Source organism: Chiloscyllium punctatum, chromosome 49 (assembly GCF_047496795.1).
Source record: "Chiloscyllium punctatum isolate Juve2018m chromosome 49, sChiPun1.3, whole genome shotgun sequence".
In the NCBI taxonomy this organism is placed as follows: Eukaryota; Metazoa; Chordata; class Chondrichthyes; order Orectolobiformes; family Hemiscylliidae; genus Chiloscyllium; species Chiloscyllium punctatum.
This window is the reverse complement of record NC_092787.1, coordinates 54,399,576-54,424,902: the sequence shown is the minus strand read 5'-3', so window position 1 is coordinate 54,424,902 and position 25,327 is coordinate 54,399,576. Positions and strand designations below refer to the sequence as shown.

The following is a 25,327-nucleotide window of genomic DNA, read 5'->3' as shown; positions in this document are numbered from 1 at the left end:
TACGAGGATAGGTTGAGAGTGCTAGGCCTTTTCTCATTGGAACGGCGAAGGATGAGGGGTGACTTGATAGAGGTTTATAAGATGATCAGGGGAATAGATAGAGTAGACAGTAAGAGACTTTTTTCCCCGGGTACAACAGAGTGTTACAAGGGGACATAAATTTAAGGTGAAGGGTGGAAGGTATAGGGAGGATGTCAGGGGTAGGTTCTTTACCCAGAGAGTGGTGGGGGCATGGAATGCACTGCCTGTGGGAGTGGCAGAGTCAGAATCATTGGTGACCTTTAAGCGGCAATTGGATAGGTACATGGATAGGTGCTTAAGCTGGGACAAATGTTCGGCACAACATCGTGGGCCGAAGTGCCTTTTCTGTGATGTATTGTCCCATGTTCTATGTTCTATTTGTTCAAGGAGAGCACACAGAGACATGGTCACATCAATGTTCCAGCCATCAAAAGGACCACTATAATCCTTCCAGTAATTACATCCAGAGTTACAATGGGATCACTTTAATTCATACAGGAAATTTGACTTTTAAATGACTGAGTGCTTAATTGAGACTACTATGTTACAGGGCTGTTTTTTTCTCAGTCCAATCATAGATCTCATTTGTTTGATTTGAATTCATTCAAAGTTAATGCACAAGGACTCATGTCACCAGATTTTGTGATGCATACACACATCTAACAGATTTGGACCAAAGGCAAAGGAATTTATCAGAAAATATCAGCAGCAGTGTGGGATGAGTTCCCACTGTCCCTGCCTCCTGTACAGAAACACTCATATCTGACAAACTGATTCATAAATTAATTGACTTAATCATTAGCAACATATGCTCAGTTCGTCATATTTCCTCATATGAATCCCATCACCCTGATGAACAATGCTTTTAGTACTAAATCTAGCTCGAAAGTGCACTGCTAACATTTAACTAACAACAAAAAGGACATTTATCTTACCTCTTAGAGAACTAAATCACAAGGACAATTCCAATGCAACAAACCTTATCTTTGATCAACATAAATTTACATTCAGTAATGTAATTCTGAATAGGAGGACGTAGGCAAGATCCAAAATACCTGAGGCTAGACAGGAATTGCAAACTGGATTTAAAGCTTTGCATTGGCATTGATTTTTCTTTAGCAGTGAGGGTGTTAACAAACACTAACCTTGGTTCTGTCTCCACAGATACTGCCAGATCTGGTGAGTTTCTCAGGCATTTTATGTTTTTTATCCCAGAGTAATAAGTTACTGGTTCATGAAGCAAATGAACAGACACAGGCGATTTAGTACCACCATCCCCATCTCCCAAAGGCTGTTCCACCTTTCAAGCTGGGCAAATGGATGACGTATATAATGCGTATTCCAGATAAATTACCCCATACCCTGAATTCAGAATCGATGGGAGCCACCACAGAACTGTATTCCAATACCTTTGGGGAAAGGGGCGATAGTTGTGTATGAAAAGTTGCATAAATTACTGCTTCCATTTTGTTACATTGAAATAAAACCATCCAAGTGCAAACATTATGCTTTTGTTTTTATTAGGGGTGGCATGCTGGCTCAGTGGTTAGCTCTTGCTGCCTTACAGCGCCAGGGACCCAGGTTTGATTGCACCCTTGGATGACTGTCTGCGTGGAGTTTGCACATTCTCCCCGTATCTGCGTGGGTTTCCTCCCACAGTCCAAAGATGTGTAGGTTAGGGTGGACTAGCCATGTTAAATTGCCCATAATGTCCATGGATGTGTAGGCTCCATGGGTTAGCCAGGGGAAATACAGGTTTACAGGGATAGGGTAGAGGGGCAGGTCTGGGACTCTTCAGAGAGTCAATGTGGACTCGATGGGCTGAATGGCCTGCTTCCACACTGTAGGGATTCTCTGATTCTCTGCAATCAATGGATAAATCAGCATTGCTACTGTTATTTTCTGGAGCCTTCTAGTGAGACAATGGGAAAACTATGAATCCTGACTGAATATAAATGATACAATAAGTGGCTTGACTTCATGCTGTCAACGAGGTTGATTTGCTGAGCAGAACCACTCAATATTAATCTGGTAAGTATGTTATAGTCTCTTAGAACCATTGGCCAGCAGACTAAAAGTCAGCAGACTTGAAGACTGGCTACATCACATAGTTGATGAAAAAATGTACAACTTTGCTGAAACGTTGTCGATTTAATACACACTTGAAGCACTTCAATGTTTGCATTCATACCAAGAATTAAGCTTAACACTAACTCGGATTCTTCCTGGGTCACCTATAAATGAACCTTGCCCTGTTTCCTATGCAACATGCATTCTGCAGTTGTACTGATGAGGCTTTATAACATACCATACATCCTGTGGTGTCAATCTTTCGATCAGTCACGCAACGATAATTTCGCGTGCAGCCTCCATTATCCCGGGAGCAGTCACGCACAGGGCCAAATGAGGACAAGAGGTCGTCTGGCGTTTCAAAGTACGTAGATTGCATAGCTTCCTCCCTTTAAAGAACACCAGAATTGAATAAGTTAGAGCAATGCCACAGAATTAAATTGACCCCAACAGCAACTAACCAAGGAGGAAAGGAGTCTTGACAACACACACTGTGAACCTCATTCATCTATTTCATCAGTCCAGACAACTAGCTTAATGTTTCAAATTGTTTCATCCTTCAGAGACTGCCAGTCTAAATTAGACCATTTAGAAGCATAACTACTCATGTGTAAATTTAAATTCTGCTATCTCCTCAGGGTATGAGATTGTTCAGAAGTGACTGCACTTGCTATCTTCAAGATATGGTGCCCCTATCTGTTAATATACGTCAACTGAATTTTAAATTCATTACCAAGAAAATCAAAACTCAATAAAATATCAGCAATGCCATATGGTTGAATGAATTTTGAAGGAACATAACCACAAAGATATTCAACTCACTGCATTTTGTGATCACCAGTAACAACTAGGGTGGCAAGGTGGTTAGCACTGCTGCCTCACAGCGCCAGAGACCTGGGTTCAATTCCTGCCTCAGGCGACTGACTTTGTGGAGTTTACACATTCTCCCAGTGTCTGCGTGGGTTTCCTCCGGGTGCTCCGGTTTCCTCCCACAGTTCAAAGATGTGCAAGTCAGGTGAATTGGCCATGCTAAATTGCCCGTAGTGTTAGGTTAGGGGTATGGGTGGGTTGCGCTTGGGTGGGTCGGTGTGGACTTGTTGGGCCAAAGGGCCTGTTTTCACACTGTTAAGTAATCAACTCTGAGCCTTTCCTCATTGGAACCTGAAAACCCATTTCAAAACAGCTCACATTTATTTTTTGGAAGCATTTGTTTCAAATCAACATTCTACTGACTTTAGAAAACTTCAAGCATTACTGAATTCAGCTGACAGTCACCTTCAGGGACAGGATCCTGATGTGCTAAATAACCGCGCTATATACAGAAAAGTACATGAATAATTTCTTTGGAAGGTGTTTTAATCATTATGAAATTAATTTCCTAATTTATAGTTTGAGCTATCATGACAAATTCCATTTAAAATAATTCTTTCTATCATATGTCACCAGGAGTCTTAATCACTGGACAAAGCCTTTCATTTCCACTGTGGATTTATTGCTGAAAAAATATGTTCCCATTTAGGGAGAATGAAAAGTTATCAATGACAGGATATATTCATAAGCCCCAGTAAGGTACACTCCTACAGCTGACTTCCTGGCCATTTGCCAAGCAAAAGGCCAAGGAGAAGTTTAGCTCAAGGAATAAGAATGGATAAAGATGTAAAGAAGCAAATGTCTTCAGCTTGGCTATTCGATTAACAATCAGATTCATATTTCAAAAAACAAAGGACATTTAACCATGGATGTGTGGCTCATATTTTCCAAACTCCAGACACAGAGTTCTTAATCTGTGTTATTTTAATGCAGAAATCAAGAGAAAAAGGAACTTTAACCCAGATTCAGTGGAATGAAAAACCGAAATTGTAAACTTTCCCTCACAGCTCTTCTGGCATCTTTAGGCAGATACTGCCAGTCATAGTCACACAGTACAGAAACAAACTCTTTGGTCCAATCCCTCCATGCCAACCATAATCCCAAACTAGACCACATTCACCTGCCTGCACTTAGCCCATATCCCTCCAAATCTTTCCTATGCGTGTACTCATCTAAAAGTCCATTAAACATCATAATTGTACACATCCACCACTTCCACTGCAAACTCATTCCACACACGAAGCACCTCTTCTTAAAAAAAAGTTGTCTCTCACACCCTTTTTATATACCTCCTCGTCCTGAAATCCCTCACTACAGAAAAAAAGACACCTGCCATTCACCTTATCTATACTCCTCACGATCTTAAAAGCCTCTGTAAGGTCACCCCCTCGACCTTCTCCATTCAAGTGAAGAAAGTCCCAGCCTATCCAGCCTCTCCCTATAACTGAGTCAACTGAGTAGATGGTGCAATTGAGAAGGAGTGACAAAGAAAATAAGAAATGGAGTCTCAAAAATGCAATTGAGATTATAAAATGACAGAGTTAAATAAATTATTGGAGAATTTTATACCCAAAACCTGAATTGCCACATGTAAGATCACTACTAAAGATCCACATTACTATCTGATAGACCACCAGCAGGATGTTTTACCTGCTTAAAGTTATACTTCAAGAGTAGACTATAACAAAACAATGTAATCAATATGAGGGACCAATTAAAATGGCAGCATGAGTTGGTGACAATTAGAAACTGATTTTATTCCAGCAGACTGCAGAGGAATATATTATCATATTGATTATCAATAAGTTACTGCAAACATAAAACACAATGTAAGTTACAAATATTCTCTCCATTCATAATCTTCAGATCTGACTTTGTGCAGTCACTAATTATGGATATTGCTCACAGAATGATTAAAAATCTGACATTCTCTTAAAAGACTTAATGGAGGAATAACTAAGGAATGAAAGCAGTAACCTTAGTAAAGTTGTAAGATGCTGCAGCACAAGGTTACATTTTATTTGGTGTAAGCCTATTTCATTTGCTCAAGTTTTATTAGGGTCAAGTCTGAAGGCCTGACTTCATTCATATAATTAAACAAAGTTCTGAAAGCAACTGCAAATGGGTTCAAGTGGCAGTCATAACAGCTTGATTAAATGACACAGTAATAGTTCTTTTGAAATTACCTTTTCAAATATCACTGTACATCTTGGCCATTTATAACATTAGGTTAATTAACTCTGGCCAAAGAAATGCACTATAACTCAAACTCCACATAACATTACAAAAAATCTTGAAAGAAGCTACTGCAGAGTCATTATATCAACTTGTTCCAAATGAGATGTTTTAGGATGCAAATTGTAGCACCTGATTGGAGTCTGGATCAATCGGTACTTGAGCAGCAGTGCCCATATCCCTGGACTGGGAAGCCTGTACCTCAGAACCACTTGCTCCAGAGGTGTGTAACAGCATCCCTGAACAGAATGATTAGAAAAATAGGTTATATTTAAAGGATGCTTCTATCCATTTAAAACTTTTTGGTTTCATTATATACCTTCCTAATTACAATACACTTGTTTTCTCTAAAACTGAAACCAGCAGACATTTCTAGTTCAACCTAAACCTATTATTTAGCGTTTACAATGATCTCCAGTGGCTTTGTTAATTGGTAGCCTAAGGTCGGTAGTGCATCATTATATTTAGCTGGTAAACCTGCCTGTTGTTTATAGACACTTTCACTTTAATTAAGCAATCTTGATAAATCCTTTGTTCAATTAGCTGTTACTTCCAGATCTCTGTTTGGGAAAAGATAAGCTTATCAAGGTCAGATTTATAAAAAAGGAAAATGACTTTCGACTTCTGCTCTTTGTCGTCTTGTATTTTCACTTGGGAATGAAACACTGGCAAGGCAATGGGGAAGCAAAACAGGAATGTGGTATCACTGCATCCGTTGCACCTAATTGGTCTCCTCTACATTGGAAGACAGGACGCCAACTTGTGAGGCATTTCAGAGAGCAACTCTGGGCCCCCCACTGTCCAACCCCTCCACCCTGTGGCTGAATACTTTAACTCACCCTCCCACTCCACCAAGGACATGCAGATCCTGGGCCTCCTCCATTGCCAATCCTAACCACCCGACAGCTGGAAGAAGAACACCTCATCTTTCACCTTGGGACCCTCCAACCACATGGGATCAACGTGGATTTCACCAGTTTCTCCATTTCCCCCCCCCTTGAATGGTCCTACCTGACAGTCTTCCTTCCCACTTGTCTGCTCCACCCTCCTCTCTGACCTATCACTTTCACCCCTATCACATTCCCAGTTATCTTTCCCCTCCCCCCCACCTCCCTCCCATTTATCTTTCAGCCCCCTTGGCCTACAAGCCTCATTCTTGATGAAGGGCTTATGCCTGAAATGTCGACTCTCCTGCTCCTCGGATGCTGCCTGACCTGCTCTGCTTTTCCAGCATCACACTCCTCGACTCTGATCTCCAGCATCTGCAGTCCTCACATTCTCCTATATGGTATTAATTGGCAACTTTTACCACAGAATTAATGGTGTATATGGCTGTCTTTAATGCAGCACGATTCACTCTGTTACACTATTGCCTGTAATGATTCAGGACATATCCTGCATGAACTTGCAGCGTGGGTTGGTACCTGGGACTTCGATGTTGTGGCTATTACGGAGACATGGCTAGATCAGGGACAGGATTGGCTGTTGCAGGTTCCAGGGTTTAAATGTTTTAGTAGGGTCAGAGGTGGGGGTAAAAGGGGGGGGTGTGGCTTTGCTTGTCAAAGATAGTATTACAGCGGTGGAAAGGACGATGGACGAAGATTTGCCATCTGAGGTAGTGTGGGTTGAGGTTAGGAATAGGAGAGGTGAGGTCACCCTGTTAGGAGTCTTTTACAGGCCTCCTAATAGTCCTAGAATCGTTGAAGAAAGGATTGCGAAGATGATTCAGGAGAAGAGTGACAGTAATAGGGTGGTTGTTATGGGGGTCTTTAACTTTCCTGATATTGATTGGGAAAGCTATAGCTCAAGTTTGTTAGATGGGTCAGTGTTTGTCCAATGTGTGCAGGAGAGTTTCCTGACACAATATGTAGATAAGCCAACAAGAGGTGAGGCCATACTGGATTTGGTTCTGGGTAACAAACCAGGCCAGGTATTGGAACTAGAGGTAGGTGAGCACTTTGGGGACAGTGACCACAATTCAGTGATTTTTACTCTAGTGATGGAGAGGGATAAGTGTGTACTACAGGGCAAGAGTTATAGCTGGGGGCAGGGAAATTATGATGCGGTGAGGCATGACTTAGGATGTGTGGATTGGAAAAGTAGATTCCAAGGCAAGAGCGTAATTGATATGTAGAACTTGTTCAAGGAGCAACTATTGAGTGTCCTTGATAAGTACGTACCTATCAGGCAGGGAGGAAAGGGTCGTGTGAGGGAGCCGTGGTTTAATAAGGAATTGGAATCCCTTGTTAAATGGAAGAGGGCGGCCTTTGTAAAGATGAGGCGTGAAGGTTCAATAGGGGCGATTGAGAGTTATAAGGTAGTCCGGAAGGACCTGAAGAGAGAGCTAAGAGCAGCAAGGAGGGGACATGAAAGGTCCTTAGTTGGTAGGATTAGGGAAAACCCTAAGGCTTTCTATAGGTATGTTAGGAATAAAAGAATGACGAGGGTAGGAATAAGTCCAATCAAGGATAGTAATGGGAAGTTGCGTGTGGAGGCTGAAGAGATTGGGGAGGCACTGAATGAATACTTTTCGTCAGTATTCACTCAGGAACAGGACATTGTTGTTGATATGAATACTGAGGCATGAATAAGTAGAATGGATGGCTTTGAGATATGTAGAGAAGAGGTGTTGGAAATTCTGGCAAGGGTGAAAATAGATAAGTCCCCTGGGCCTGATGGCATTTATCCTAGGATTCTCTGGGAAGCAAGGGAGGAGATTGCAGAGCCATTGGCCTTGATTTTTGTGTCCTCTTTGTCTACAGGAGTAGTGCCAGAGGACTGGAGGCTAGCAAACGTGGTTCCCTTGTTCAAGAAGGGGAGTAGGGATAATCCTAGTAACTATAGGCCAGTGAGTCTCACTTCTGTTGTGGGCAAAGTCTTAGAGAGAATTGTAAGGGATAGGATTTATGCACATCTGGATAAGAATAATGTGATCAAGGATAGTCAGCATGGTTTTGTGAAGGGCAGGTCGTGCCTCACAAACCTTATTGAATTCTTTGAGAAGGTGACTAAGGAGGTAGATGAGGGGAAAGTGGTAGATGTGGTATATATGGATTTTAGTAAGGCGTTTGATAAGGTCCCCCATGGTAGGCTACTGCAGAAAATACAGAGATATGGCATTGAGGGTGAGTTGGAGGTTTGGATTAGGAATTGGCTGGCTGGAAGAAGACAGAGGGTAGTAGTTGATGGCAAAGGTTCATCTTGGAGTGCCGTCACTAGCGGTGTTCCGCAAGGATCTGTATTGGGACCATTGCTGTTTGTCATTTTTATAAATGACCTGGAGGAAGGGTTAGAAGGTTGGGTGAGCAGGTTTGCGGATGATACGAAAGTTGGAGGAGTTGTAGACAGTGAGGAAGGATGTGGCAGGTTACAGCGGGATATAGAGAAGCTGCAGAGCTGGGCAGAAAGGTGGCAAATGGAGTTCAATGTAGCTAAGTGTGAGGTGATTCACTTTGGTAAGAGTAACAAAAAGATGAGGTACTGGGCTAATGGTCGGATACTTGGTAGTGTGGAAGAGCAGAGGGATCTTGGTGTCCATGTACACAGATCTCTGAAAGTTGCCACCCAGGTAAATAGTGCAGTGAAGAAGGCATATGGCGTACTGGCTTTTATTGGTCGAGGAATTGAGTTCCGGAGTCCTGAGGTCATGTTGCAGTTGTATAAGACTCTGGTGCCGCCGCATCTGGAATATTGTGTGCAGTTTTGGTTGCCATACTATAGGAAGGATGTGGAGGCACTGGAACGGGTGCAGAGGAAGTTTACCAGGATGTTGCCTGGTATGGTAGGAAGATCCTATGAGGAAAGGCTGAGGCACTTGGGGTTGTTTTCATTGGAGAAAAGAAGGTTTAGGGGTGACTTGATAGAGGTGTACAAGATGATTAGAGGGTTAGATAGGGTTGACAGTGAGAACCTTTTTCCACGTATGGAGTCAGCTATTACAAGGGGGCATAGCTTTAAATTAAGGGGGGATAGATATAGGACTGATGTTAGGGGTAGGTTCTTTACTCAGCGAGTCGTAAGTTCATGGAATGCCCTGCCAGTAGCAGTGGTGGACTCTCCCTCTTTATGGGTATTTAAGCGGGCATTGGATAGGTATATGGAGGATAGTGGGTTAGTGTAGGTTAGGTGGGCTTTGATCGGCGCAACATCGAGGGCAGAAGGGCCTGTACTGCGCTGTATTCTTCTATGTCCATGTCTATGTCTATAATAGGATGCTATACCCTGCCATGAACAAATATTATAAATGCCTCTGATTCATAGTACTAAAACTAATAATTGGAAGTGTCATTTTTGAGAATGGGCTGAAGCAAGTTCAATAACTAATGGTATGGAAATAGTCACACACGAAGTTAATTAAATAAACTACCAAACTTAATGAATTGAAAATGACAGAAGCAGAAAACTGAATGGAATGAATCAAGTACACTGGGGCGTGATAATAGAATGGTGTGCAGAAACAAACATGATCCATGATTGAACGAGTGGGAGAAACGGTAACATGTAATTTAGAAGGAATAACATTAACAGTGTTTTTTGGGCATTTTGCACTGACAAGTGCAAAGAGTGCAGGTTAACCCAGCTTTTCCTAGAAGCAGACAGAAAAGGATTTCTTTGCAAATTCATTCCTGGCACATGGACATTACTGGCTGGGCCTTGGTTGCCCTTGAGAAGGTGGTGGTGAGTTGTCTTCCTGCACTGATGCAGTCCATTGCAGTAGGTTGACCCACAATGTCTTCAAAGAGGGAGGTTGAGGATTTTGACCCAGTGTTGCTGAAGGAACAGCGATATATTTCCAAGTCTGAATAGTGAATGAGCTGGGGGGTTAACGTGAAACTGCAGTATATCTTGATGGTAGAAAACAATTGCTGTAACTGAGCAGAAGCAGTGAAGGGAGTGGATGCTTGCGGATGTGGCGCCAATCAAGGGAGTTGCTTCATTCAAGATAGTGTCAAATTCTTGAGCATTGTTGGAGCTGCACTCACCCTGTTGAGCAGAGAGTACTCTATCAAACCCATGACAAGCATCTTATAAATGGCAGACAGACTTTGGAGATTCTGGTCATGATTTGTTTGCTGCCAGATTCCTCACCTCTGACCTGATCTTGTAGCCATAGTATTTATACAGCCAGTCAAATACAGTTTCTGATCAATAGTCAAGATTATAAAAAAAAGCAAGAAGGCTTTGCTTTCATCTATATTAAGTCAGTAAAAATAATGCATGCAACGAAGCAATGTAATGCAGGTATGTAAGGAAGCATAGTTCACAAAGGCCCATAGACATCTCCCTCCCTTATAAAGAGACAATTTTTTATGTGTAGCTCAAGAATACTCATGGTTGGCATGAGGTGTACCATTAGGGTCTCCATGAATGAGCAATGTCTGTACAGGGATTGAACCCATGCTGTTGGCTTTATTCTGAATGACATTCTAGCCATTGAACCAACTTAACCAACCAAACATCCAAAAAATAAAATATAACTGAGAGAAATCAACAAGACTGAACTCAGCATTGGATGGAATTTAACAGATAATACTATTTTTGCAGAACAATTGGCAGTGTTTTGTAAAGTGCCAGCAAAATTGAAATGAGATTAATAGTATATAATGTACATGCATATGTATATATCATTTTATTCATTTACTTTAGGTACCTTGCATTGTTCTGTACAAGACAATTAGACCCACCACTGAGTAAACAGATGCTATGTTTTGTTAGTGTATACACTGTTTTATAAGGACAGTCAGTTGTAACAGTTCTTAATGGCAAACCAACTGCACTTCGGATCAGGTTTCCCTAATCATAAAGACTTGGCAGACTCTTAAATATGGTAGTTAAGATGTAATTTCACTGGGATATTTTTTCATGATCAACAACCTATGCCAACTCCACATGACATGAGATTTGCCCATGGTGGATACTGCTAGAGCTAATATGGAGATTTGAGGGATCATTGGGGCATTGTGGTCGGAGACGGTCATGGGTTGAGAAGCATGGGTTGGGAAAATGGTGTGGTGTGAGACGTGACCACGAAAAGGCCTAGCATCTTTGAAAACAACAGTGACAAAGTTTCAGAAGACCACAGCAGGTTTTCTAACAAGTTTCCCCCGGCAATTGCGTGCTTCCGTGGCGACCTACAATTTTGCTTCGAGGTCAGCAGGCCTAATTCTGTTCCAACTTGCCTCCCTGAATCAAAAATTGGGTTTAATAGACCCCTTCAACTAGACTGAATTTGCATTTCTCTTTCATTTCCCAAAACAGCAATGAAATAACTCCACAAAGACCAGTATCCTGTCACCAAATCCACCCCTCAATTAATGTTCATGGCATGTGATGTTGACCCAGCTCTCAGAGCAACCAGAATACCTGACACTCCTGTTTATTTTTACTTCTTTGTCTTTTTTTTCTTTTTACCCCCACACTCCCACCTAACTGTGGTAGTGCTTATTCTCCCCCGCCCCCATGTTGTTTGTGTGCAGGTGTGAGACACAGTGAGAGACACAAGGTGCGCAAATCTTTATTCAGTTTCCACCACCAGGAAGAAAAGAAACACCCAAGTGGCCAGTGCCCCTCACATCAAAGGGCAATGCTGTGTGATCAAAACAGTGAAGGGGAGGGTAAGGACTAAATCAAAATAGAGTTGGAGGGAGAAATAATGCACTCCGCTCCCTGCAGGGCCCACCTCTCCCTGAACAACTCCAGGGTGTTGGTGGACACTGCGTGCTCCTTCTCCAAGGACACCCGGGCTCTAACGTAACCATGGAAGAGGGGCAGGCAGTTGGCCCTAACGACCCCCTCCATGGCCCACTGCCTGGACCTGTTGATGGCCAGTTTGGCCAGGCCCAGGAGCAGCCCAACAAGGAGGTCTTCAGACCTGCCCTCCCTCCTCCGTACCGGGTGCCCGAAGATCAGGAGCGTGGGACTGAAGTGCAACCAAAAGCAGAGGAGGAGATTTTTAAGAAAATCAAAAAGGGATTGCAACCGCCCACACCCAATATACACGTGGTCCACGGACTCCACAGCAAAAACACTCCTGTTTATTTTCTTTTTCTTTTTTTTTGACAAGCAGTGACCTTCACAAAAAGGCAATGCTGTGTGATAAAACAGTGAAGGGGAGCCATCCCTGTTTGTTTATTTTTTTTTTCTCTTTTTCTTTTTTTTTACTCCCACACTACCGCCTAACTGCGGTAGTGCTTTTTTTTTTCCCCAGCACCCATGGGGTGTGTGTGCAGTGTGAGACACAGTGAGAGACACAAAGGGCACGAATCTTTATTCAATTTCCACCACCAGGACAATAGAAAAACACCCGAGTGGCCAGTGACAAGCACCGCCCTTCACATCAAAGGGCAATGCTGTGTGATCAAAACAGTGAAGGGGAGGGTAGGGACTAAATCAAAATAGAGTTGGAGGGGGAAATAATACACTCCACTCCCTGCGGCGCCCACCTCTCCCTGAACAACTCCAGGGTGTTGGTGGACACCGCGTGCTCCTTCTCCAAGGACACCCGGGCTCTAACGTAACCCTGGAAGAGGGGCAGGCAGTCGGCCCTAACGACCCCCTCCACAGCCCGCTGCCTGGACCTGTTGATGGCCAGTTTGGCCAGGCCCAGGAGCAGACCCACGAGGAGGTCTTCGGACCTGCCCTCACTCCTCCGTACTGGGTGCCCGAAGATCAGGAGCGTAGGACTGAAGTGCAACCAAAAGCAGAGGAGGAGATTTTTAAGAAAATCAAAAAGGGAGGGCAAACGCCCACATCCAATATATAAATGGTCCACGGACTCCACAGCACCAACACTCCTGTTTATTTTTTTTTCTCTTTTTAAATTTTTAAAAAAATTTAACCCCCACACTACCGCCTAACTGCGGTAGTGCTTATATTTGTCCCAGCACCCATGGTGTGTGTGTGTGTGTAGGTGTGAGACACAGCGAGAGACACAAAGTGCATGAATCTTTATTCAACTTCCACCACCAGGAAGAGAGGAAAAACACCCGAGTGGCCAGTGACAAGCACTGCCCTTCACATCAAAGATCAATGCTGTGTGATCAAAACAGCGAAGGGGAGGGTAGGGACTAAATCAAAATAGAGTTGGACGGGGAAATAATGCACTCCACTCCCTGCAGTGCCCAAACACTCCTGTTTTTATCTGTCAGTCAGGACTCCCTGATTGGACCAGGATAACAGCCACAATCAGAGAACTCATACTTGATCGGCTCTACCTGGATGACCTTGTTCATTAGAATCATAACTGTTTACAAACTGAAATTGTCAAACGTTTCTTGGACTTTGAAGACTCCCCAACTGTTAACCCATAGCAATTGCCAATGCCTCTATGTGTAAATATCTTCTCAATAAAACAATCTAGGTCCCCTTGAATGTCTAACAATCAAACAAATATTCACATTAAAGTTGTTATATTGTGGCATATACTCCAGGTCAGAGACTCGTGTTACATGGCATCACAAAATGTGATGTTCCAGTAAATACCTGCCTATTTCATCTTTTGTCATTGCTTTTCTATAATAAAGTTAGGATCATGTATTCAGTCAGTCAGCTGTATGTAATGTATTGAAACATCAGCAAGGACTGAATCAGATTGTATGTACAAGTCTGAGATTCAGCAGCATTGTAAATAGTGTTGTGAGTAAACTTCAAGATATCTGAATCAACAAGAAACCAGTATTCATCACATATATTACACGGGCTAACCTATAGAACACAAAATACATGACCACTGATCATGGAACTGCTGGCTAATCACATCAAATTATTTATATTAATTAGTTTTGAACAGACCAAAACATAGGAATAATCTCATCATGGAGATCTTTCAGAACTATAGGTTCAAAATCATCTTGCTTCTCAAGGTATGTATGTTACATAAATCATGGATACCTTATTAGCACACTTAATAAACAGAGCAAATAAAATTTTCAAAATCTTGAGGTAAATCATTGGCTGAAGGACCCTGTCTTGCTTTATGATTTTGCATGCACAGGGTGAGAAATGTTAGGATGGGAACTCAAATGGGAAATTAAAGTGTGTAAGTCACTGTGGCTGATTCATGGCCCAAATAACTGTCCTTTCATTAAAATCAATGCAAAAGATAAATCTGACATGTGAGCTGCAAATTATGCACATTAACTCCTATGTTTAAAATGCTGAAATTACTGAAGTACTGCAAAATTTATTCTCACATTTTGCTGGATGTGCAACTTTGAACAAAAGTTACAATTATTTTTTGACTTTGTACACTGGTAAAAAAAATATGCCTGACCACAACCCAGAAGTCTGAATTTTTTCCAATTCTATTCTTGGTTACTCTCCTCCAATTGAAATAAAAACTTCAGAACATTTTTATTGATGTTCATGCACCAAATGTCAGAGCTCAAAAGGCTTTTAGCTGCATGAGAACACTTAATCAACTTGACAGTAAAATACTTGTGAGAGACAATGACATATAATCGGACTCCCTATATACATCAATGAGTAGTATTTCAGGCATCTCACTATTCATCTACCGCTTAAAAATCCAACAAATCTATAAGTTTATGGTTAATTTCTACATTCATTTCAGAGAGCCTGACAATGTGGGAGAGTTGAATTAACGTCTGTAGATATTATAATTCATGCCAGTGTTTTAATGGTGTTGCAATTTCTCAATGTGTGATAGTTATGTTCCCTCCATCAGTTGGATTCAAAATCCTCTTTCAGATATTTCCCTGAGGATGTCAGCTATGCTCTCTAATTCTTCCAATTGCTTGGATGGAGAAGAAAACCTTAATTTGATTTTAAAATTGAAAAAATATTTTGACGTACAGTGTTATGATCCCAGCTCTTGGTATGATTGCCCAAGTTTGATCCCACAATGAAATGTGGTCTGATGGATCATCTGGTTTACTCTTATTTTTTGCTAATGTGGTGGTCAGTCACTGAAAGATAGTCACAAGAGGCTGCAGAATTAGTTTTTTTTAATAAACACCAAAACTGAAGATTATTACACAAAAAGGGAAAACAATAAAAACTATTAAATATAGAAGAAAATTTAGCAAAGTCTCAACATGAGCCATTACAGAGATTCAAATGTAAAGAAATTACATTTCCATGTCAAAACTTTAAGTTCACTTTGATAAATTCTCCCAAAATTTATCCTGTGAACTGTGGAGATTACATTTATGAATAATTCTGACACTGACAGCGAAAACCTTCTCAGCTTCTAATAACCTATAGATTTCTCACCAAACACTCCTGGTCTGGACATTGTATAAACCAAACTGAAGTTACTTATTTCCTTAACTGTTCTGAAAATACCCTCCTGGAGGAGAAACTATACTTGCTTCTCCCCAGTCTATTCTCTTTTGAACTACTATTAAAAAAACACAGCCTCTACATTTTCTAAACCAAAGATTAATCCTCAATTATTCTGATCTTAAAAGAAACAAATGGCCTTTAGTGAGTGAGATGAGGAGGAATTTCTTCTCTCTGAGGGTTGAGAGTCTTTGGAATGCCTAGCTACAGACAGTAATGGGGGCAGATATACTTAATATATATTCTGTGTATTTAAGGCTGAGATGGGTAGATTTTTGTTCAGTAGGGGAATCAAGGATTATGGGGAAAATGCTGGAAAGTGGGCATGAAGAATATTAGATCAGCCATGATCCTACTGAATACTGGAGCAGACCCGAGGGGCCGAACAACTTATTTCTGTTTCTAATTCTCATGGTCTTATTTCTAATCTGTCACAAACTGACACAGTATAAGCAATTTGTCACTAACACTCAAGGCGTTCATGGTCATCTGCACTGTATTGGGCCAGGATATCCACTGCAGGGAAGGTTTGCAAGTTTCATGATTTCAAGACATCCCTAAATACTTGACAACCAAGTACTTCTGGGTTGAAGCTGAAAATGTGTTGCTGGAAAAGCGCAGCAGGTCAGGCAGCATCCAAGGAACAGGAGAATCGACGTTTCGGGCATAAGCCCTTCTTCAGGAATCCTTTTTCGGCTTATGCCCGAAACGTCGATTCTCCTGTTCCTTGGATGCTGCCTGACTTGCTGCGCTTTTCCAGCAACACATTTTCAGCTCTGATCTCCAGCATCTGCAGTCCTCACTTACTTCTGGGTTGAAGTCAGTCATGGCAAACACTTTGTGATAATGGAAACATTACCTCTTTGAGTGCTGCTTATTGAGGAATGCATGTTAGCCACATGCAATGAAAGCTCCCTTGCTCACCTTTGATACATATTAAGAAACCTTTTACATCCACTCGAGGAGGCTATCAGAACATCAGTGTGTTATCTGAAGAAAACACCTCAGTCAATGCAGTGCTCTCTGCACAGTGTAGAAGTGGCTAAAAAGCTTCAGTCTGAGACATTAAGTTCTTTCAACTTAGCTATGGTTATAATCTCATTCTAGCAATATTAATGCATTCTATTCAGCACTAAATTGTGACACCACATCCAGTTAAATATACAATCATCTTAATTCTGCTGTGGAGTCATCTATCATGAATAAAGTCAGGGTTTGCTCAGGAATCTCCTTTAATTCAATATTGATACAAGATTTTGCTGTCATTTCAATGGAAATTCCACACATTATTTTCTATTGTCATCAAAGAGATCAGTTGGGAAAGACTAATTCATAATTAATTTGCAAAATAGATGTCAGGTAATATTAGAGTCATCAAGTCCTACAGCACGGAGACAGGGCCTTTGGCCCAAACTGTTCCAAACTGATCAAAATGTCTGTCTACGCTAACCCCATTTCCCTGCATTTGATCCATATCCTTATAATTCTTTCCTGTCCATGTATTTGTCCAAATGCTTTTCAAATGTTGTTAATGTACCCTCCTCAACCAATTCTGCTGACACCTCATTCCATATGTGTACCACCCATTGTGTAAAAATGTTGCCCCTCAGGTTCCCTTTTATTCTTTCCCCTCTGACCTTAAACTGATGTCCTCTTGTCTCCGATTCCCCAACACTGGGAAAATGACTGACTACATTCACCCGATCTGTGCCTCGCAAAGCCGTGAATGATGAAGGCCAGGATACCAAAAACCTTCTTCACTGTCCTGTCTACCTATGGCTCAACTTTCAGAGAACTGTGAGCCTAAACTCCCTCTTTTCCACTACGTTCCTTAAGGCCCTATCTTTCACCATGAAACTCTTACCTTGATTTGACTTTTCAAAATACAAGACCTTAGACTTATCTGTATTAAACTCTATTTGCCAGTTCTTCGCCTGCTTCCCCAAGGTCAAGGGGGACCTTGATCAAGTGATCACTTGATCAAGGTCCTGCTGCATTTTCTGATGATCTTTCTCACTGTCCATGATACCACCTATTTTAGTGTCATTAGCAAATTTACTATTCATGCCTGATATATTCTCACCCACATCATTGATATAGATAACAAACAGTAATGGGCCCAGAACCAACGTCTGAGGCACTCCTGTCCAACTAGCATCCTTCCACTATTACCCTCTGTTTCCTCCCATCAAGCCAATTTTTTATTCAATTTGCCAGTTTGCCCTGGATTCTGAGTGATCTAACCGTCCAGATCAACCTACATGTGGAACCTTATCAAAGGCCATACCAAAATCCATATAAACTACATCTACCACCCTTCCCTCATCAACCTTCCTGGTCACTTCATCAAAGAGCTCTAATAAAACTGTGAAGCAAGAGCTCCCACACACAAAGCTATGCTCACTCCTCTTAATCAAACCCTGTCTTTCCAAATGCATGCATACCTTATCCCACAGAATCTTCTCTAGTAATTCACCAAACACAGAAGTTGGGCTTACTGGTCTATATTTCCCAGGGTATTCTTTGCAGCCCTTTGGGGACCTCACCCATGACTAACAATGATGCAAAAATAACAACCAGGGCCATCACAATTTCTTCTGTAGCCTCTTGTAGTGTTCTTGAATATATTTGGTCAGGACCAGGAGACTTATCCATCTTCGTATATCCTAATGCATTCAACACCTCTTCTACTGTGATATGGACTGTCCCTAAGACATCACCACTAACTTCCCCAAGTTTCCAAGTTTTCTTGTCTTCCTCTATAGTAAATACAGAGGAGAACTATTCATCGAGAACCTCATCCATCTCCTGCAGGTCTACCCATACATGTCACTTTGGTTTTTGAGGGCCCCTATTCTCTCTCTAGCTATTCTTTTTCCCTTAATATACCGAAAGTACCTCTTTGAATTCACCCTAATCTTCTCAGACAAGGCTATCTTATGCCCCCTTTTCACCCGCCTGATTTCCTTCTTCAGTAAACTCCTGTATCCCCAGTATTCCTACTGGGATTCCCTTGATCCTAGCTGCCTATACCTGAGCCACGCTTACTTTTATCTGGTCAAAGCCTCAATATCTCGTCATCCAGGGTTCCCTATTCCTGCCAACCCTTCACCCTCACAGGAACATATAGACCTTGAGCTCTAGCTATCTCGCTTTTAAAGGCCTCCCACCAGCTGGAGGTCCTTTTGCCTGCAAACAAACTACTCAAATCAACCCTTGTAAGCTCTTGTCTAATTCCTTCAAAATTTGCCTTGCCCCAATTTAGAACTTGAACCTGTGGACCAGTTCTGTCCCTCTTGTAACGATTTAAAAACTAATAGAACTATGGTCACTGGTCTCAAAGGGTTCTCCCACTGTGACCTCCATCACCTGTCCTGCCCTATTTCCCAAAACTTGGTCGAGCTTTGCCCCTTCCTGAGTAGAATCCTCGAGAGACTACTTGAGGAAACTTTTCTGAACTCACTTAAAAAATTCCACCCCATCTAAGCCCCGAATGCTCTGGTAGTCCCAGTCGATGTTAGGAAAATTAAAATCCCTCACTATGACAATAAGAAAATTGCAATAGGAAAATTTACATTATTAAGAGCAGAAAGTATTCATGCTGAAACGCTTGAGCCTCTGCTTCCAAGTATTGATAGTTTATATCTGAATTTAAAAATAGGTTTTAAAGGACTGTGCGTTAATAATTTTAGGTTATGTGTCAATCCTTTGTGCTCTGATTTCCACATGGCAATAATTACCAATCTCAGGTTCTCTGACTTGAAACACTGAATGATGCCAAACATAATTATAAGTTGGATTCCTTGTTTCAGGTGTCATTTAATTAATTGCTTTATTTCACAAATGAGATATGATAGATTTTCTCCAGTGCTGTGGGTCCAATTTGTCAAATTATTGTCCAACTTGATGCTATATAGCATGACAGTAGCTGTTGTAAAATTTCCCATTGAAAATTAATGCCCTCTTGCTTGACCGGATTGTTTTCTTCATTTGCGTTTGTAAATTTTGAGGGCAGACTTTTTCTCTTCTTCGCACCCAACCCCGGTGAAATCAACAGACACAAGTAAGTAACTCTGCTATTTTCTCTTTTTCAGAAGCGTGAATCTCCTAGAATACAGTTCCCCACTTATCATGTGAAAATTAGTATCTCGTCAAGAATTCCCGAAAAAAAAAAGTTGTTTCACGGATGTGGGTATTAGTGGGAAGGCCAATATTTGCTGCCCATCCCTACTTGCCATTGAGAAGGTGATGATGATCTCTTCCTTCCACTATTGGCATGGTGCTGTTTGGAAGAAAGTTTCCAGATTTTGACTCCACTATCACTGAAGGAACAGTGGCATATTTCCAAGTCAGGATGGAATGTGGCTTGGAGGAGAACTTGCATTTTGGTGTTCACAAGAAACTGACATTGACTATCAGCTATAAAGAGCATCACAATTGAGCTCAGACACATTCGCTTCAATATCTACAAGCAATGTACGTCAAGCACGATCTTCCCATTGGAAATCAACATGTGTGTTTATAGCCATATAGAAATATGGAACTTGTTGTTTTAGGAAACTAACATACCATATGCACATGCTATGATCATTTCAGAGTGCATGATATTGCTGCATTATTAAAGGGATTCTGCTGTGCAGTGCAGTGATTGAATACATCAAATTAGATGGAATATTGGTGATAAGTTGTGGAAACCAAGACTGGTTGAACTCCACAATTGCAAGTCAATGCCAACAGTCCAATGATTGATTCAGTTGAGATCAGCCACTCAACATCTGTCAGATACTAATTCAGGGATCTACATTCCTGTATGGGTTAGTGAGTATTGGAAATTTCCCAGTGTGCTCCAGATGGCTCTTTTTAAAAACAAGGTGGCAGAAACTGCCTTATTAATTTAATGCAAAGCTTTTACACTGTGATGTCACATTAGAAGAAGTGGAACTAAAATTGTAATCAGTTCTTGTTTGCAAATTTTGATTGATGTTGTTAACTATTCAAGTGATGCCATTGACTTTAGTTGTTTTTTTTCTCTCTAACTCTGAACCTATCAATCAGCTTCATTTTCAACAGAGGGGGAAATCTGAAGCATTGTTGTGGCTGCAACTTAATAATTTCACCTTGTCTGATCAGCCTTCCCAGATTTGTGCACTTGAATCCACAGTCTGCATCCTTAATCCTGGAATGTACTGGGATTACCTTGAAAAAGGGCAGCAAACTTATATTCACCGTCCTCATCAATATTTATCCCTCTACTAATATTACTAAAATAAATACCTTATTATGCTTAATCACAGTTTACAGGAGTTTGCAGTGTACAAACTGGCTGCCTCATTTCCTGCGTTAAAATGGCGAAACTGCAAAAGCATTTCATTGACTTAAAACACATTGTGGCCTCAGGATAAACTCAACTGAGTGCCAGGGTCATCAAGTGGGAGGGCACACTGGATGTAGTCAGGTCCAAGTCCCTGAGTGCAGATAAGAAGCAACCACGTGGGTTGTTGAGTGACGAGGCAGATCCACGTTGATTCTGTGGAATTTCATTCAAGTTGTTTTATTAAAGTTTATTCCCTCCAGCCCTTACACCTCATGACCCATAATCAATACTCCTTCTACATGTTTTCTTCACCGTATTTGCATGGAAGTGACTTCTGAACCCTTGAAAGTCAATTCGCTGACACATCAATTACGCCAATCAGCATGCACGGAACTTTGAATCAACTGCGCAGCTTATAGAAAACCCTAACAGTGACACTCCCCCCTCACACTCCCTGTGACCCATCAATGCCAACTCATACCAATCCTTTCCCCCCCACTTGTCTGTGGCACTTTCTTGCTCCTATGCCATCTCATACTACTCCATGCTCCCATCCACTTAAGCCTATTCCCCAAAACCTTTTGCCCTTAAACCCGCTCTGGAGAAAATGATGTCTGCAGATGCTGGCGATCAGAGTCAAGAGTGTGTTGCTGGAAAAGCACAGCAGGTCAGGCAGCATCAGAGGAACAGAAGAATCAACGTATCGGCCACAGCCCTGATGAAGGGCTCTGGCCCAAAACGTTGATTCCCCTGCTCTTTGGACGCTGCCTGACCTGTTGTGCTTTTCCAGCAATACATCCTCACCTTAAACCCGCTCTGCCAACTCACCCAGTATTCATCAAGGAAAGTTCTCAGGAGCTATGATGAGACAAATGAACTAAAGTTATAAATAGCTAATACAGCATTCATAATGTAAAACAATCTCCCATGGCACGGTGGCTCAGTGGTTAGCACTGCTGCCTCACAGCACCAGGGACCCGGGTTCAATTCCCGCCTCGGGCAACTGTCTGTGTGGAGTTTGCACATTCTCCCCGTGTCTGCGTGGGTTTCCTCTGGGTGCTCCGGTTTCCTCCCACAGTCCAAAAAGGTGCACATTAGGTGAATTGGCCTTTCTAAATGGCCCGTAGTGTTAGGTGCATTAGTCAGGGGTGAATGTAGGGGAATGGGTCTAGGTGGGTTGCTCTTCGGAGGGTTGGTGTGGACTTGTTGGGCCGACGGGCCTGTTTCCACACTGTAGTGAATCCAATCAATTATAAAAGTCCACTCAAGGAGTAGAATGTTCTGAATGGCATGTCACTCCCTCGGTTGGAACCAGAAAAGGATGCCATTTCTATTCCTCTGCTTTGTTCTATGAAATTAAAAACTAAAATATTGCTGGTGTGCATGAGACAAAAATACAATACTTTGGCATGATAAGAGTCTTTTGGATCAAATTTGAATGATCTGAACCAGGACCAAAATATTCCTGTCCATGTCCATTGCCATAATCTAATGGTATGAGAACACAAAGGTAATGCAGGTCATTTTTAAACTAAAACTTCACTTGGAAATTTTTGCGCAACATATTGGATTCAACTTTTACACGTTTGGATCATTTCAGGTCACTAAATTAAGATAGGTTTTGGGTGCAATAAACTTTTTCCAGAAGCATTCCTGTTTCAGCTATTTATATTGTATTGTGGGGTGGAATGGGATGGGAGTTGGTTGAAGAGAACATGTGACAATGTGAGTTGTTGAGTTGAGTCAGTACATTGGGAAATTTTGTGTGAGCAGATTGTTACTGTACTGGCATGAAGTATTCTGCACTTGATGACAAGAGCAGAGGCCTTTAGGATCTTGACCTATGATACTCAAGTAGTAACAGTCAGTTTGTTGTTGTGGGCAATACTTTGTATGAATGCCAGCAAATTGGCAACAAAGTCATTTCACTTTCACCATGTCAGTGCTAAGAAGGAATTGAACATCATTGTTTATCTTGTTAACTTAGATGTCACGCTTGAGAGAACAATGATCTAAAGTAAACACTTCATCAGGATTGTGGGAAACAATTAAAAACCCTCAAGAACTTCCTTTGTCAACAGGTCAGTCGACAATAATGTTGCAGCCATTTAGGCCCCTCAATTTCCCACCTTAACTCTTGATAGCCTCCACCTCCACAGCCACCTACTCATCCTAAATATACCCAGGATGCCAGACCCATTCCATTTCACTCCTCTATGTCTTATCCCATTCTCTTTGTTCCTTGAATCCCTCTTCCACTTCACCCTGCACTTGAACTTCAACTGTACGACCACACCATATCCTACATGGAAAGATGCTGATCTCAGACAAAACTGGATAAAGCTAATTGCTGCACACCAAGATTAGATGAACATGGATCTGCACACACTACTCACCACAAATTGATAACCTAAAGGTATGAAAAATAACCTGCTCTTGACTTCCTATTTTCCATACTAAAAGTATCTCAACAGTTCCACTTCATATCTGCACTAAGTTCAGGTAGGTCTACAAAGAAAATGGCATTGATAAGTATTACTTTGCATTTATTGCCAATAAAAACAAAATGGAAGAAGAGAGAAGATTTTCAATGAGACAACAACATTCATTAAAGAGACATATGTAGGAAATCATCAGAAAGTTATTTGGGGATAAGACTGCAGCCTACAGCTGCAGAAGGATTATAATGTGAGAGTGAAATGCAGGAAAAAAACTCAGGTGCACCTGTGACATTAACTGAAGGAGATTAAATATTATTTGCTAATAAAGGAGATATTTTTCAATTCTTGGAAGTGCACTGTAGTAAGTTTAATATTTTCAAAGAAGAGTAAAGATTTCTTGCTGTGAAACTATTTTGAAAATCTCCCTGAGAAAGCTTAGATTACAAGACTGAAGATAATCTGAAATGAAACTAGAGTGCTGAGATATCACTGGAGTGACAATAGTGGAAGGTTCACTGCATGGATAAGACATGTCAAAGTATGAAGCACTGAGTAAATTAAATACATACAGCTTGCCATAATCCATTGCCACTGGATTCAGGTGTATCAAAAAGATTAAACTTGGCCATTTCAGACTTGTGCCCCAATTTCTCGAAAATAAAAAGATTGATCAAATATGTTGCATCAGTAATCTTTTTCCCTGCTTCTTAGTAATAATTAGATTCCTGATTTGTGAAACAAACCAATATAACATTTCTGTGGCTTCCAAAAAGGAAGCTCGGCTATTTATAGTGGCTTTTGCTTCTGGCTAGTGGCCTAACAACCTATCGAGTGACTGAAGAACATTCCCCCAGTATAGCAATTCTCTAATTAGCAAATAATAATCTAAAAGCAAAATAATCTCTGTTAAACCATTTTTAAAGAAGTGAGTGTCCGTTTCCTGCTCTCTTTCCATGTGAATTCATACTGCACCTAGCCATTCCCAATATCGGCATTAGTACACAGTTGACTGAGCAAGTACCATGCTCATTAACTTCAAATGGCCCTTCAACAAATTGCAGGGATAACCAAATTGCTTGATTTTACTGTAAACTCTGAAAGACTATGTTTACTTTTCCTTACAAATTGCTAATGTACACTTACTGCAATTATTGGCTAGAAAACTAATAAATGAAACAGACAAGAAGTTGCGAAGAACTGAGGTGAACGCTTGAGTTTCTGCTCTTAAATATAGTGTGCGTCCTCCTTCAAAACCTCAACATCACCAGTCCATCCAACCATGACTGAATAGAAAAAAAATGACAGGCCTCTGGAAGTATCAATTTAATCCTGTTTTGGAATTTATGGCAAATAAATTTATAGGGATGGCCTAGTGGTATTACCGTGAGACTATTAATCCAGAAACTCAGCTAATGTCTACAGACCGAGGTTTGAATCGTAACATGGCAGATTGAGGAGCTTGTATTCAGGAAAGCATATCTGGAATTGAGAATTTACTGATGATCATGAAACCATTGTGAAGTAATCCGGCTCACTAATGTTCTTCAGGGAAGGAAATCCTGGAAAAGACAATGGTCCTGTCGACTCTCCAAAGTGTTCCTTACTAACATTTGGAGACTAATGCCAAAGCTGGGGCAGCTGCCTCACAATCTAGTCAAGCAACAGCCTGAGAGAGAATCGCTCTTAAGAGAGAATGTCCCACAGGGTGGAAGTGAGCACTTGGGTTGTGACCAATTGAAATGAGAGGTTTATCAGGGAAGGCGTCAAAGAGATTGAAAGACTTTCTGGAAAGTGAACAGATGTGGAGTCAAGACATTGAGGAGAACGTACCTCCAAACACTACGTGGCCCTTTGAGTGCCTCTCAAAGAAATAGAAAGGAGGAGGGATAATCTTTATCCCAAACTAATTGTACTGCAGAGAGGTTCAAAAACCTCAGCTGGAACAGCAAGATGGATGGGTGCAATATTATACATTTTCATGCTCCATTCCATCTGGTATCAATATCATCCCCTGTTTGTTAGCCATGCATTCTTTCATGATCTCTCCATTATCTTTTAGGTTCCTATGTGATCT

At 41.3% G+C, this 25,327-nt stretch overlaps 1 protein-coding gene across 4 annotated transcripts in view; it reads right to left on the bottom strand.

Annotated features, from left to right (window-relative positions):
* Nucleotides 1-25,327, bottom strand: part of LOC140469697 (astrotactin-2-like) — a 1,585,258-nt gene that overhangs the window by 774,394 nt on the left and 785,537 nt on the right. For all 4 annotated transcript variants that reach the window (XM_072566454.1, XM_072566452.1, XM_072566453.1 and 1 more), the window contains one exon: nucleotides 2,330-2,480. In XM_072566454.1, coding sequence (XP_072422555.1) covers nucleotides 2,330-2,480 — 151 coding nt within the window. The remainder of the gene's footprint in view (nucleotides 1-2,329; nucleotides 2,481-25,327) is intronic.